Source organism: Poecilia reticulata, linkage group LG1, assembly GCF_000633615.1.
Source record: "Poecilia reticulata strain Guanapo linkage group LG1, Guppy_female_1.0+MT, whole genome shotgun sequence".
NCBI classification, from domain to species: domain Eukaryota; kingdom Metazoa; phylum Chordata; class Actinopteri; order Cyprinodontiformes; family Poeciliidae; genus Poecilia; species Poecilia reticulata.
Window position 1 is genome coordinate 17,256,531 of NC_024331.1, and position 15,854 is coordinate 17,272,384.

Consider the following 15,854-nt stretch of genomic DNA (forward strand, 5'->3'; position numbering starts at 1 on the left):
TCTTACTGTATTGTATCGCAAGTTTGCTTTGTGTTACTGACACCTACTGGGCCGGAGTGAAAACGAGAATACGCCACTTCCGCCATATTTTGAGTGGCCAGTTCTCCTAAAACAAAAATTAGTTTGGAAACGCTTTTCCCTTTTAGAAGAACCACTAAACTTTAGATACACCTAGATCTGGATGACTACTTTATATTACAACAGTGTACGTTCCAAGAGTAGACACTGTTTGTTAAGTGACTTAACAAAATTGAAGGTGGTTTCTAATATTTGTTATTTAAATGTCGATAAAAAATGCTTTACTCATCTTCCCATAAACTTTCCTGGTAAAGAAATGTGTCCTCATAGCATAATGCTGCAACTTATGTCACGATGAACAGTTTGCTCAGAGCAATGCACAATGTAATTTTGGAGTCTTCTGACCACAGTACCTTCTTCCATGCATTTGTCTGGTCTCCTACATGGCTTGTGGTAGATTGTAGAGAGGGTTTATTTTTGACCGTCCTTTTTCCAGTTTTCCATAAGGGTCAGACACACAACTAATCCTGTCAACGTATTTACCCACCTGAGCTGTTGATCTTTTATCTCCTTCAGAGTTGTGCATGCATCTTGGCAGCTTCCCTGATAAATACTCTCCTTTTCCAGGCAGTAAATGTAGCCAGATGGTATCGTCTTTGTGGGTTTGAAGATGTCCAATGCTCTTTCCATTTTCAGTTGATGGGTTTAAAAACTAGCCCTACTGTAAACCTCTCCACCACTTTTACCCCAACCCGTCTGCTGTGCTTATTCCTTGGTCTTAGCATTATTTGACCTGTAAGAAACCTCTGGCATCTTCACAGAACAGCCATAGCTATAGAGGGATAAAATTTCACACAGACTATATTTACACATTAGACAGCAGAAGGTGATTGGTTGCATTGGATTTTATTTAGGGTAATTTAAAATCGCACAAATTTTACCATAAATGTTCTGCTTTTCCAAGTAAAAATAAGCATATTTATGTCTTTTGTAATATTTGATACAGAAATGTTATATTTTTAGCCGTGTTTAAGCATAAGCATCCACCTACAGCGGGTAAATCCTTATTTTTAATTGAGGGGTTGTGCTTTTTTTGTTCTTCAAAACAATTTACATCAGTTAGATGATATTTAACTTATTGTTTCAAGAAATACCATTGTCCAGCGCTCTTTCGGGTGCTTTTGCTGGGAGTCACATTTTGAGAAATCAACTTCTCGTATATATTTTAATGTACCATATCGATGTGAAGTTTATTACCAGTAGCGCTTTTACTAAAATAGTTCTATACAGAGTGCATTTGCAATCAGTATAGAGTGCAACTGCCATAAATCCTCTCTCGGAAAAGAATAATTATTCTATCCTATTTGCTTATTTAAGCAAACATTCTGGCAGACTGATCAACACGTTACCTACCCATCATTAGCTTAGGTGTGAACCAAAACAGAAAAACAGAGGCAAGCTATACAACACACTTTGGACAGGCTATGCACTTCCTTTATTACAGGTCTCCCTATGGGCAGCCTTCAAACCAGATGACCACTCATTCATCTGCAGCAGCAAACAAACGTTTAAACAAATGCCTACTCAGAGTATTTGTGTAACAATCACACAGCTCTACATGAGCGCCCGTGTAGTCTACATCAGTATACTCACTAATGAGGTGCAGTCATTGCTCCCCGGGTGATACGGATGATAAATGTGCTCCAATTGCATGTGCAGCTCAGACATTCCGTCTGCGTTTAATGATGGATTGGGGTCAGAAATGCAGGTTGCATAAGTGAGGCAGTGGCCAACCAGACGAAGAAAGGAACACAGGAGATTTTTCTTTTTAATAGTCCCAGGGCCTTCTCCTGCCACGCCATGAGTGCTGGGGAGTGTCCACCTGAGGGAGCTGTAACAAAGGACAAAACCATGAACACACCCTAGTGATCAGAAGTAGAAAGTTGACAAAAGTTCTGCACTGAAGAAGACTTGCTAACAACCTGGCATTTGCTGATATAGATATAAAAATGGTTAGGGCAGAGTTTATTACACACACACACGTCCATTTGGATCCTTTTTTAGATTATGTTACTAAGGGGGGAGAGGAGAATATGGCTACAACAAGTCAAAGGTGACATGCTATGAAGAACAAATGAAAATAATTTTGATACACAAAGAAAATTCCCAAGTCACACTAGTGGAAACATCTCCACAGTCTGGTGTAGGGATGGTTGCTTCAATGCACCAGGGCAATTTTACTCTGAAAAAAGTATATCTCAATATTGTATTCTAATTGCAAGATTGATTTCATTAAATTGCATCAAAGTAGACAAGCCACTTCAATGGAACGAGAGCCTGTGCTTGTATGACCTTCAGCCATTTGGATTATTTGTGTCTGAGTAGGTGTGCAGCTGTGTGTCTGTGTTGAGCAGTTATGTGTATGAAAACTTTCTAAAGGTGAAACGTTGTTAGAATGGTACAAAGGGTGGAAAGCTTGCAACACTCAGAGGTTAAGACCAGAAAAGGACAAATTGCAGAAAGACACCAACTCAGAGCAGTCATACAGCCAACACAAAGGCAGGTTGTCAGTGACACACAGGATAATCATCCCACAGACCAAAGAGGCACAGATAGAGAAGGAAAGGCACTGAACCCCCGCCTCAACACCACTTCTATGTCTCACAGTGCAGAACAAGACTGGAACACCACTCCACTGGCAGCCGGGCTCCTGCATAAGCCCCCAGAGACCTCCACACCACCCAACAGGATCCCAGCATGACCAAGGGAGGGAGAGCACGGTGCCATTTTCCCCTGTGACCAATATTAGGGATTCCCACCATAGCCCAGCTTAGGCACAGGCTGAGAGCCCAGCTTAGGCACAGGCTGAGAACCCATCATGCTCAGACATAGACCAAACCGCCACAAAAAGAACACGCAGCCCCCCCCAAACCAACCATCCCGAAAAGATGTCGTCAGAGATCCCAGGCCATTCCTATCTGGTCGAACCAGCCGCTTTTGTTTATGTGTTAAAGTAGGAAACCTGCTAAAAACATAAAAGACAACAGCCATGCCCAGATTAGCTCCTCCTTCCTTTGGAAAGTAATTTCTAATAATTAGTAAACCTGACAAGGAAATTCATTGTCACAGATTTGAATATTCTTTACCGTGTTAAAGAATATTCAATGTTACCTTGAATGTTTAAACTTTGTGAATACCAAACCAAATTAGTCATTCATGCACAAGATTCAAAACTTAGAAGAGCTCTTGATGCCTCCCACCTTCTCACTGGTAGAACTTAATCTCTGTGTCCACACAATCAAAGAACAGGTCCCCCAGTTCGTCTCCTGGTATCTCTCCGCTGAGCATGGCTGAGATCTCGCTCAGACACTGCGACTCCAGATCCCTCAGGATGTCGTAGACGGCTAAACCTTCATCCTGCGGCAGACGCACGACACACACAGACGTCTGAGTGTCAACACCACCTGGGTCAGATGGCACTCACAAATCATTTGTTTAAGCTTACAGAAGCAGCGGCAATCTGACTCATCTGCAAAACGCAGTAAAAATGTGTATTTTTGTTGTCCAAGTCTGACACATTTGTTGGAGATCTATAGAAAATATTCTTTTAAAAACTTCCCATTTAGATATCTGTAATTGTCGTTTCTCATATTGTTGCTCTTTTCTTTTCTTTTTACTTTTTTTTTTTTTAGCAGTGTGGTTTTATCAAGAAACACCAAACTTCCTGAGTCTAACTCAGCTAGACATCCACAGCTGTGGAAATATTAATAACAGCAAAAACACAACCGTTGTTGAACAATCTGTTTCCTCTCAACAACTGATGTGCTGTAAAGGAAAAGGTTGAGACTGATGCCTCCAAATGTGTTAATAAAACTGTGATATAATAGTAGGAAAATATTTTTGGATGAGTGGATGTTCTTATACCTCTTATGTCACTGTAAAAAAACAAAATAAACTTTTATCCCTGGAGTCCCCATGAAAGAATATCTGCGGTTTAAATATTTGGGTTTGTAGTTGGTGGTTATCTTACAGTCTCATTTCCTTTTTAACTTAAGCTTGTTTTGTTTTTTGTTTTTGCTCTCCACACACCTGGTTTTCATATCTAATTACCGCACATGCTTTACTTTAATTGCTGTCTTCTGAGAGTATATTTTCTGCTTGGCTTCCTTTGTCAAACACCAGGTTTATACGGTAAACTAAGTTATTTCCCAAGGAGCCATTTCAGTTGTAGTTTAAACGAACATCATGGATCTGAATTTTAGAACAGACTTCGTTAGATCTGGTCAAATTAAGAACTTGTACTCAAGATGATGTCCAGACAACATGATGATACATTTACGTGTGAAAACCTAACAACTTGAATAAATTACAATTCTCCAAGGAAGTGCAAGACAGAACTCCCCGACAACGATGTAACAGACTCGGATGGGTTATTGTATTAATAAATGAAAATATCATTAGAAACTGCTCTACACTCAAGTTTTCTATTCTTTATAATAAAATTAGTTATACGATCTGAAACAAAACTGATTTTTTTTTAAATTAAAGAGGAAAGACTTTCACTTTGTACTGGCAGAAATACACAGGTCATACCTGCATTTCATTAGTGTTGAATTATGTGGTGTTATAAATTATGGTAATTTGATATCTTTACAGCTTTTTATCACAACAGCTTTTTTTTTATTGTAATGTATTATACACACAAATACTGCCTTGGTCATCTTTCTAAACCAAGGTCCCTGAACTTTTAATCATTTTTAAATTAAAATAAAGGTATGAGATCATTCTGAGTGAAATAAACACCGCATGGGTTATTTTAGATTCTTTTTATGGTGAGCAATGTCAGTCCAAACGGGACACTGGACTGTCTGTGACCTGTTTACCTTCTAAATTACACACTGAATCCCAGACGGCACATTAGCTAAAAAAACCTACAGAAAAAAAAAAAAAACTCTGCTCTTTGGAGACATTCTTCATGGCCCTCTTAGACAAGTGATACCTTTAGTTACTTTGTAAAGTTATTTTACAAAGTAAAATAACTTTACAATAACTGCGTCTCGTCTACTGTGAGAAAATTTTGGCTGTGCGACCGCTGCACACATTATCTACTAGTAGCACGTCAGGTTTCTTGATTCGTCATGCTTCCTTAGATTAAACTGGTCAAACAGGAACCAGAACCATAATAAATGGAAATAGACATTGTATATAGTCTCAAAGCATAACTCAAAATTCAGTATGAGAGATTTGAGCTTTTCTGAAATTACTCACTAGTTTGCAAACATTGAGGCTAAATAGCAATTTATAGATATGAGGTGGAGCTACAAATTTGCAAACTGGTGAACCCACCATAAGCGACTAGTAAACATAGCGATTTTAAACGTCATCTAGCAGTCACTGTCAAACTTGGGCTTTATTTATTCGAGTCTGTGCCTAGAGTGGCCAATACACCACTTAAACATACAACTGAAGATCAAATTTAAAGTAGTTTCTTTGCTAAGATGCTTGTTATGTTGTGTTGGAGCAGCTGAAATGCCAAGATCTGATTTCTGTGTAACTGGGATGCTGTTAATGTCCAACACAGATGGTCTCTGTCAAAAAGGTTAATAATATCGTAAGTCGTTCCCCCACCGGTTTGGACTCCATGGTGTTGAGCGCCACCTGGTGGGCCTTGTAGAGATCGTGTCTGCGATCCACCCGGCTCTGAAAGCGCGGCTGCTTCCTGACGGGGTCGCTTGGTCCGAACTGCGGAGAGACCACCCTCAGGACCGGGGTGGGACAGTCCGAGAATATAAAAGGCTTGAATATAGACCTGAGGAGGTGTGGGGTGTTGGTGAGGGGGAAACAGAGATTGATAGATTCAAAAGAGAGTACGCTGATGTGGAGCAGCCCATAGAGTCATTTTAAAGTCAAACCCAAGGCTTGGTATTTTCTAGACAGATGCCAAAGAGTCTGTACTTCAAAATAAAAATGTGCAAAGGGTTTGCTGTACAGTAGACTTTTACATGTCATCCCAACATAGCCTAACTGCTTCTGGCTGTAGCTTGAGACAAACCTGGATGGGTCTGGGGTGGCGGTGAAGAAGTGAATGCAGGGAAGACTAGTGTCTCTTGGCAGGACAGACACCATGCTGCCTGTGGTGCAAAATCCTCCAGAGTCCATGCAGATGCCACTGGGTTTATCCCTTAAAATGGTCATCATCACCTCCGCCGTCACTGAGCCTAAACAACACAAAGCGATCAGCATCTTTACTGGGTTTCATTGCACAGATTTGCTTTTACAAATGCCATAACTAAAACAATGATGAATGAAAATCATAAAAATGGTACTGTGGTACATCTACCATCGTGCTGTTGGAGCAGTTCTGTGCCTCCCTTGTAGCGCTTCTTGGCCAACTCCATCCTGGCCGGAGGGTTTTCAGGACTAAACACCTGAGAGAAGTTGAACTCTCCCTGGCCATCCCACCAGCCCTGGTCCTTGGCCACGCTTCGTAGCTCTGGATGCTCTGCTGAGATCTCAGTGTGGATGGTTAATTGATTGGAAATGTTCTTTACGCCCTCTGAAAAGACAAGCCACATGTTGTTGTTTTTTTTAAATCAACAGGCTTAAATAAAATCCAAAATCTTTCTTCCTTCAAAACGTTAGCTTCACTAATTACTGAGAAAGTCCAAACATATTCCCTGGCCTGACAGGATGCGTAATCTATGCAACAACTTCAGAGATTGATCCTTTAAGCAGAATTTGCCCAAAGTGAGCATGCAAAAGGGTATACATCATCAATTTTAAAACGTATCCTTTTCAATTGTGTTCAGACTTGCTGCTCATTGTATTCATTTCCATGACCAAAATTGAGTAATAATTAAAAAGGAAGGGAACAAGCAAGAGCAAGGCAGTGAGATCCCAACTCAAAGTTTCTGAAAAATGATGTAACACTTAGAAAGTCATATCCAGGCATTAGTGCAACACAAAGCAAACCCAAGACAAAAGTGGCAATAGTTAAGTCTAATAAAGGTAAAAAAAACACTGTAGTTTTTGCACTTACATTTTTTTTTAGAAGATTATCAACCACACCTGTCACACTATGTGGTCTGACACATAATTCTGTAGTTAGTTTAGTTTGCTGACCCTAAATACTCATTGTAAGCTCATGCTTTACATTTGGTTGATGTAAGCGAAATTACAATTCTGACATGCAATCAGACTGCAGCTACAAATGCGTTTTCCTCCATTTAGCTCAGGCACCTAGAAAATGATGCAGCTGAAGCTAATTATCATGTAAATTTATGCAGGAGGATCATCTGGTGATTGATTTAATATGATATGTGGACCTAAGCAACGTTTTGTGCTGAGACAGGACAAAAAATGGAAATTGCTGTATAACTCCAGATGATGTCACCATCCATATATGGCAATCATGTCCTGTTTTTAACAAGTGAGGGTCTAACAAAAGCTTTTTGTAGATAAAAAATGCTTTCAAACTTACAAACCTGATTTGAAGAACAATGGAAAGGTCGATTAGGACTTATTTGTGCTTAATACTTTCAAAAATGTGCAGGATTTATGGCTCTAAAAACCAATATGTTCCCTCTAAAAACTGACCTGAGACTTTCTGCGCCACCCAGAGTCTTCCAGCGGTTTCGAGCACCCAGGCCTCACTGCGGTCCACCAGAAGGAAGGTGTTGTGGTAGCTGAAGGGTTCTGGTTCCTCCTTGCACTGCCCGCCCTGGCCATGCTGCTCCAAGAGGTCAGTGATGGCTGTCAGTGCTGCCCAGGCACTGTCGCCACGTTCCAGCCCGAGCCTGAAGGTCAAACCCAAGCTGATCACTGAAATGCAGTTTGGGGGCTATGCTTTATGTAGAGAGTGTTTGGATTGTGGTTCTTCTTGGTTTGAGGCAGCTCTGAAAGCTAGAGGAGTATTTTTCTATGCAAATATGAATCGAAATGAGCCACACTTAGCTTACTTAACTTAAATTAGCCATCACAACATGCACATGACAATCTACACAGCTCTACAAAGAGGATTGCTTTCTCCAAGTGTACAATATTTAATAACAACAATGAAAGATCGGTAACTTTTAATGTTTTATCAAAATGAATCAGAGTAATTTGAAAATGCTTCAGCAGCTCACCGGACAAGGTCCATGCCCAGCAAAGCCTCTCCAGGGACCACAGGCTCTCGAGTCCAGACTGCCTCGTTCCCAATGCACACTCCTTGGTCATTAGCTCCCATTTCGGCGCCCCACAGCCAGGCTGGTTTACTGAGGACGACGGCATAGGTCCTCTCCACTTGAGGGATCTGGATGTACGTGCACTGAAGAAAAAAATAATTAATGGGAGAACAAAACCACCTTTGATTATAAAGAAGTTAAATGACATTGTACAGTTGAGTTAGAAGCCAAAATACTTCTAAATCAACTCGGTTGAGTTAGAAGTACTGGGTGCAATATAGTACAGTACTGTATTTTATCCAGAGCGCAAAGATGGCAGCTATTAGACTACGATCCTAAAGACTGAAAGATGTGAGAGAAAAATGTTTCTCTCCTCTGTATCAAAAGGTATTTAAGGAAAGAGTGGAACCATCTGTAAATAATTTCAAATAGTAGCATCACAAGTGAGGCAAAACATAGCAGTATTTCCAGCGAGGACTAACTGAGAAACAAAAGATGTAAAGTCCTGGGTAGAGCTAAAACCCGGATCTTGACCTCAGTGAGATGGAACGGTGTAGCTTTAAACAGGTTCTATATGTAGGAAACCCCTAAACATCTCACAGCAAAACTGAGGAGTGGGAAAAATGTTCCTGAGAACAATGTTATAGAAGAGTAAGTCATGGCTACAGGAAGCACTAACACTAAGCTAATTCGGAGCTAAGGTGTTCTAGATTTATGTTAGGGTTTTATTTAAAAACTAGGTTAATTCAGGTATTATTTGTAATTAGACTACATTCCAATGATAAACAATTCTATAGATGAAGATTTTAACTTTTTTTTTTAATGAATGAATATTTCATGGGATGCTCTAACATTTGTACATCAATGTATTTCCTGAAAGGTATTCATTGTGTTTGAAATTAAACGACACTTTTGGTTGCATTTAAATGTCACTTCAGTTTTGAAATTACTCCACCAGAAGGCTGATGTCACCACATCAGGAGGATGGCGGGACATGAGCATTGATGAGGCTTTAAAATTACCGAATTACCAAACTATGCATACCGATATCTCAAACACGCGGACGAGAGGGAATGACGCTTGTATTGACGTAAACTGCTTTCACCTATGAACACTGTAGATGGTCATAAATATGCAGTACGTTCAGTTTGTTTGGGACTTTTTCTGCTGTTGCTGTTCAGACACGTACTTCACAGTATGAGGCTTTTCGCTGGAGATGAGCTCTAACAGCACAAATACGATGGGGGGGAGGGTGGCTGTGGTCTCTGTAAAAGTGCTGTGTTTTCTTTATGGCGTGTCAAGAATTGTGAATGGATTTTCTTGATTACTTCTTGCTTTGACAACAATATTACCAGCATTTAACCGCACCAACAGCTTGCAGCAAAAGGCGGTAAGATATTTACGTGGCGGAGCTGAAATGTTCTGTAACCGTTCCGAATTTTATACATAAAAAAATTTTAAAAACCAGGTTTTCTTTTCCTTGAACTTCACAGTTATGCAGTACTTTGAGAATGCCTGTCATACAAAATCTCAGTAAAACAGGTTTGCGGTTGTGGCGGTATGCGTGAATGCTTGGTGTGAATACTTTTGTAAAAACGTTAAGCCACAAGAGCAGCCATTATCCAGTGCAACTATTGTTCAAAACAACTTCATTTAAATACAAGCCAGGCTCCCTGTAAATCCAAGTCACTCCTCTGTGTATTTACTGTAGCGGTTTTAAATGAACCGTGGTGACCTTCTGATCCCACTCTGCCAACCCACACTGATGGGTTAAAGAGGGAAAGGGGGCGCTTTGGCTGCAGCAGTAGTCTCCAGATTTACCTCCAGCGTGGATCCTGGAGGATGAGACGCTGCAGGGTGGTAGACCACCTCCTGCACCTCATCTCGGGGACGGTCTGAGTTCTTCCCAAAAATCACGTGGTCATCGCGAGAACCGGGGGGTAAAGAAACAAAACAATCACATGACGTGGGAGCCTGTGCCATCCTGCAACAACAACAAAACAAACAAACAAACAAAAAAAAAGCAAAAGAAACAGTGAGGAAGAGCTGCAGCTTAAAACATGCCAAATAAGCACTTTCTAGAGTAAACAACCCCGAGAGTCTGACAAGAGTGTTTGACATCCAGCACGAAGGAGCGAGCCTCCGCCCTTTAACCAAAAAGTGCACGTGAGGCGTCAAGAGGAAGGGACCTCCGTTGCCCCACTACTCGCAGAAGAAAGTCCGCTTCCGTCGGTGACACTGAACATCACGCACGGATTAGGTGGCAGTCTTGTGCAGAGCACTTCATAGACCGTAATCTCCACAAATCCGAGCCCCATGTTGCTTTATTACCGCTCCTGGCACGCATTTGCCATCGCGAATCGCTTTCGATCCGGAAATAACGCGTGAGGGGGGGAGCAAAAGGAAAAAAGTGTGCCGAGGGGCAGGAGCGGCGTGTTTAACACAGCTCGCTGCTTGCGAACGGCAGTGCTTATTACCGGAGTTAAGGCCCTGCGCTGAGCTGCCACTGCCCGAGCTGTCGCTTCGGCTCTGCTTATTTCCAGGAAATAAAGAGGGGGAGTTAAAAATCAGAGGGAGTGGGGCTGGATTTGGACGGACCACGGCGTCTAAAAACTACAACTAAGAGTGCAGTTGCGGGAATAAATTTACCTGTGTTTTTAATTTTTCGGTGGTGGGAGCGGACGGTCAGCGGGGAGAAGACAGGCAGGTTGTAGAAACCGAGTCACGTGACCGAGAAATCCAAAGGTCTGTACTTAAAGGTCTCGTCTCGTCTGGCCACAAACAGCTCATCGTCTGTCAAGAGTCCGGTTCACAGTGATGATGCAGCTTTTTTTTTCTTTTTCTTTTTCTTTTCTTTTTTTTAATTTTATTTTTATCACGGGTCTGTCTCTTACTGGCTGCAAACTCACAGCTGACGTCGCATTTGCAATCACAGGAATCCCTGCAAGTTTCCACCAAAATGTGCAATCTTTGAAAAGTACAGAGATATGTGTGAATCTGGTTACATAGCTGCTGTTGTTAGCCTTGCTTAAAATTTCAACCGTTATTGAGTTGCGGCAAGAGGAAAGACAATGTCGAAAAATAAAGCAATTAAACACTTTGTTTGCAAACAGCCAGTGTGGAACATGGTAGTGGCAGAATCATGCTGTGTGGCGTCATGAGAACTTTGGGGGCGGGGGGTGGGTGCATTTGTATTCTATGCTTCAGGTCTCTTATGAATTGATTTAACCTGGCTTTTTAGTTACTTTTAGTTAGACCTTTCTTTATTTTATTTTAATTTCTGAAGGGTGTTCAATTTAGCTCCAGTTTATTTGCCACTTTTTTTCTGACTTCTCTTTTTATAATACCATAGAAAATGTGCATATCAGAAAAACCTGTGTTGAAAGTTGGAGTTAAAAATGCCAAAAATGGTACTGTATATGTGTTTGGAGGTCTATAAAAGAGACTGAGCAGGAATATTGCTAATGATTCAACTAAAGTTCCTCTGGTTGTTGTGAGACAGGTTTCAGTTTGAATTACTCATACACAAATCATAAATATTTTCCTGTCTGTTCACAGCCTAATGTTTCTGTGTTTTTTGTTTCCTTTGCTGGACTTTGATTTTTTTTAATTCTTTTGATTTTCCTAATTAAATTGACCATAAATTATTAACTTGGCAGTCTCCTGTCTGTGTTTGAGTCTTCCACATCCACAACAATTTTCAAAACTAATACTTCATATGCATCTAAACATTACATCCCTACCAAAAAAGCATGGTGGTGGCAGCATCTTGCTCTGGGATGTCATATTCTAGAGCTCTGTGTGTTCATTTTGTGTCTGTGTAGGGTACTTTAGGTTTTTACTATGTTGTTTAGTGTTTTTATATTTATAGTTGTATGCTTTAGTTACTGATTTTCTTCATTGAACTTTGTTTCGTTTTATTTTTGGTATTGTGCTTCCTGTGTTTTATTTAGTCAGTTTCTCTGTCTCTCCTGTTTCTGAGTTTTATTGTTTTGTCTTTTTAGTCATTCTTGTTCTGGGTTACGTTCACTTTTGTTATTTTAAAATTTTCTCTTATTAAATGCAAACATTATGAGAATCCCTACAAGTTTTTGCAAATCTGCATAATCTATGAAAAGGAATTATCAAATGGTAACTGAAATATATCTTATTCAAATGAAAGAAAAAAAAAACAAAAACAAATGAAGCTCATAACTGTCAAAAGTCTCTATTTTCCCAAACAGGATATATATATTTTTATATATATATATATATATATAAGTTAAAAACAATTATTGTGAAGATGACTTATATACTATTGATATGCAGGATTAGTAGGTTTTTGTGTTCATTAGCTGCACTGTGATGACAGATTTTATTTTACTTGTTTATTGGAAAAGAAAGAAAAGTCCCAGGAAGTGTTTTTCTATTATTGTTGGCAATGGTTAACAAAGCTGTCAGCTATCCATATAACTCCAGTGATGGTTAACGTTCCTACATTTTTTTTAACAAGTGTGCGTGGCTTAGGTGGAAAGGTGGTGAGTTGTTTTCAGTTTTAACCACTAGATGTCACTGCATCCAATGCACTTGACCTTTAAAAAGTTAGAAAGCCCTTTTTTTATTCCCACATAGTAACACAAGCAGATTACGATATAAATTAATCAATCAAAAAATATAATTAACACTCCATGTGGTAAAGAGTTATTCACTAGGATATCTTTATGAACATATCTTTATGAATTGTAACAGTAAAAAAGGAAAATACAGTGCACATTTGCATCACTAGATTATATGAAATAAAAGTTGTACTACACCTGAGTACTAAGTGGAATGATACTGAGTGTAACAAGTTAAATATATGTTTATCTTTGCTGTATAAATAGGTCACAGTCTTTGGCTCAATGACACTGCTCCTGCACAGCACTGGTTTTTACCGGTCCTTGAATCCCCTGTTGGCTAATCAGTGTAATTAAAGTTTGTGTGTGGTGTCAGTAGTTTATTGAGTGGGTGTGTCCCCCCTCAGTGGTGTTTCATTGAATTATGTCGCTGGCACTCCCTGTCTCAGACTTTGGAGACACACTCAGTCCCCAGCACCGTCTAGCTACACTTTAGAAACCACTGATTGATTTTTAAGGGTCGAACCCTTTTGTTTTACTGGACATTGGTTATTTTCATAGTAACTGCTTCTGTATTGTTTGCAAAGAGTGGATCCCAGCCTACAGGAGATAAAAAAAATTTAAAAATTCAGATTTAAAAAAAAATTATTATCAAAGTTTAAAACATTTTTATCTTTTGCTGTATAAATAGGTTAAAGTTTGGCTTTGTGAAGCTTTTCCTACATTGCATTATTTTAATGTGGTCTGTATTGCTTATTTGCAGATCCAGTCAATAGAAATTGACACTTTTCTGTCACACAATAATAAAACATTGCTTTATGGGGTGTCTGTTGAGGCCAAACTCAGTGTTTGGTATACAGTGGTACAGTGAACCTTTCCCAGCTGTGGACTCAACTATTTGCAGATTTTTTTTTTTTCATCAAATGTACCTTCTCAATATTTGAGTAAAATCTGCTCATTTGAAAATAACTTTGTGGAGCATATGTAAAATATTTTAAAGCAAATGCACATAGCTGGAATATTAGGCCAGGAGTCTTCAACTCCAGTTCTCAAGGGCAGGTGTGCTGCAGCTTTTAGACGTGTTGTCCAGTAAACTTGCGTCAAATGACTGAATTTGATGCAAGTGACTTGTGATCAAGTTCTCCAGTGTCCTGCTGTCCTCATGATTTAACTCAGGTTTGTTGAGACAGAGACACGTCTAAAATTGTAGAACACCAACTCTTGAGGACTGGATTTCAAGACCTGTGACGTAGGCACAATGCTACTTAACAGATGCCCTGACCTGCAGAGCTGAATCATGTGCTTTGGGATGGTAGATCTAAACTTCTATGAACGCACTACATAGTGTGTGCAACCAGAACCTAAACACAAAAGGCTCTCACCTCAACAGCAGAGTTTCCTTCCTTGGTTTTACAAGACAAACAACTTAGCTGGCTAAATATAATAGCTAATTAAACCGGTCCTGCAATCCTTTCTTTGTAATAAAGAGATCAACCGAAAGGCAACAGAACTGGCATCAATCCTTTTACAAAAGCTTTGTCAAAAAGAATCCTAGAAATGTTTTCTTTAGTCATGCAAACCAGCTCAGCTGCACTCACTGACATGCATAATCCTTCCTTTGACTCAATTGTGTCTAAGTCAGTGAGCACCACTGGTGAAGATGCATACCAGCAGATTCCATTTTTTGAAAGGTACTCAGGTTGCATGTTTTGATGGCGCAATCATGACGAATGAGCGTTTTTATCGGTTCACTTGCCCATGAGTGACAGTCTGTCTGCGTCAAGCCCTCAACCCAAGCTCATCTGTCAAAAAGAAACACCTGGACCCCACTGAATCCCACTTGTGCCAAATTGGGAGGAGGTGATGAGTTACTTGGTGAAGCAGCACGCTCCTGACTGATGTCTCCACACAGCCTTTGGGGAGCGCTGAGGGCGATGGGCCTGAAAAGTTGAGAAATATCAGTGAGAAGTCATCCTGTTACCTGAATGGCAGCAGGCAACTTCCACTCCCTCCTCCGGCCTTTCATCTCCCGGAGCTGCTGACAAGCATCGCACATCCTGTCTGCCCTCACACAAAACACCATGAGAAGTAAACACCCACCTGAGCCAAAAGCAGACACACCCAAGGAAAGGATTGTACACGTAAACAACATGCGCGCACACACACACACACACACACACACACACACACACACACACACACACACACACACACACACACACACACACACACACACACACACACACACACACACACACACACACACACACACACACACACACACACACACACACACACACACACACGCAGAAACATGCGTGTAAGCCAACACAGACATAGTGAAACTAACAGATTTACAAACGAGGCTTCTAAATGCATTCATATATCAAACTACAAAAGTAACAAGCTGCCATTTTGACTTAAAGTGTGATGAACAACAGGTAATTAGGCGAGTACAGCTAAGGAGGAAATTGGATGTTACTCTGTTAGTCACAAGTTATTAAATTACCTTTGTTTTTTGTCCTGATGGAGAATAAAAAAACTGTCTTGATGAGTCTTTAAAGATAAATCCAAACAAGCCTCACTTTATCAGCACCATGGTTGGCACCTGTATATAATTTGTGAATGCACATTTGGGAAATCGTTTCTACTTTTTTAAAAAACTTTTCTACATTTTGCCACTTTGTAATCACCAACTTCAATATATTATCATGGGATTTAATGTGATATTACAACGTGATGCTGGGTAAAACGGCAAAGCTGAATGAAAGCAGAATTTATAGTTCTATTGATTACACCAGCCTGTCCAGACCTGCAGCACCAAAGCAGTTTCTCTTATATATGCTTTGTTAGTTTCATGCCAGATCTAATGGGATGCATAATTTCCAGAAAGTTTCACAGAATGTGTTTTATTTTTGGTCAGCTCTCTTTGGATACCGTTGTGTCCCAGTCTCTTTCTTGTTAATCAATAATGAACACAGACCTTTAGCTGAGGTAACAGTGGCCTGCAGTGCTTCATGTGCTGCTGTGAGATCTTCTAAACGTGATGCATTCCACGGCCATTCAACGACAGATA

The 15,854-nt window shown here is 40.1% G+C and overlaps 1 protein-coding gene across 5 annotated transcripts; it reads right to left on the minus strand.

The window, feature by feature from the left end:
- Nucleotides 1-907: 907 nt before the first annotated feature.
- scrn2 (secernin 2) lies at nucleotides 908-11,358 on the minus strand. 5 transcript variants are annotated; one of them, XR_533506.2, is made up of 10 exons: nucleotides 10,833-11,358; nucleotides 10,005-10,167; nucleotides 8,145-8,326; nucleotides 7,615-7,814; nucleotides 6,359-6,574; nucleotides 6,071-6,236; nucleotides 5,647-5,827; nucleotides 3,279-3,435; nucleotides 2,997-3,043; nucleotides 908-1,909 (listed from the first exon to the last, which is right to left on the minus strand). XR_533506.2 is itself a non-coding variant. In XM_008406697.2 (10 exons), the coding sequence occupies exons 2-8, from the start codon at nucleotides 10,164-10,166 to the stop codon at nucleotides 3,283-3,285; spliced, it is 1,260 nt and encodes a 419-aa protein (XP_008404919.1). In that variant the 5' UTR covers nucleotide 10,167; nucleotides 10,833-11,358; the 3' UTR covers nucleotides 908-1,909; nucleotides 2,997-3,040; nucleotides 3,279-3,282. The 5 variants fall into 5 exon arrangements, 4 of the variants coding, with proteins under 4 accessions (XP_008404919.1, XP_017163129.1, XP_017163126.1 ...); XM_008406697.2 differs by having other exon boundaries at nucleotides 2,997-3,040; XM_017307640.1 differs by having other exon boundaries at nucleotides 908-3,040.
- Nucleotides 11,359-15,854: the final 4,496 nt, after the last annotated feature.

Coding starts and splice junctions, on each gene's coding strand:
- scrn2 (XM_008406697.2), bottom strand. CDS start 10,166: ATGGCACAGGCTCCCACGTCATGTGATTGTTTTGTTTCTTTACCCCCC. Junction 6,575..7,614: donor GGTGGCGCAGAAAGTCTCAG/GTCAGTTTTTAG, acceptor TTGTCTTTTCAG/AGGGCGTAAAGAACATTTCC. Junction 6,237..6,358: donor ACTGCTCCAACAGCACGATG/GTAGATGTACCA, acceptor TGTGTTGTTTAG/GCTCAGTGACGGCGGAGGTG.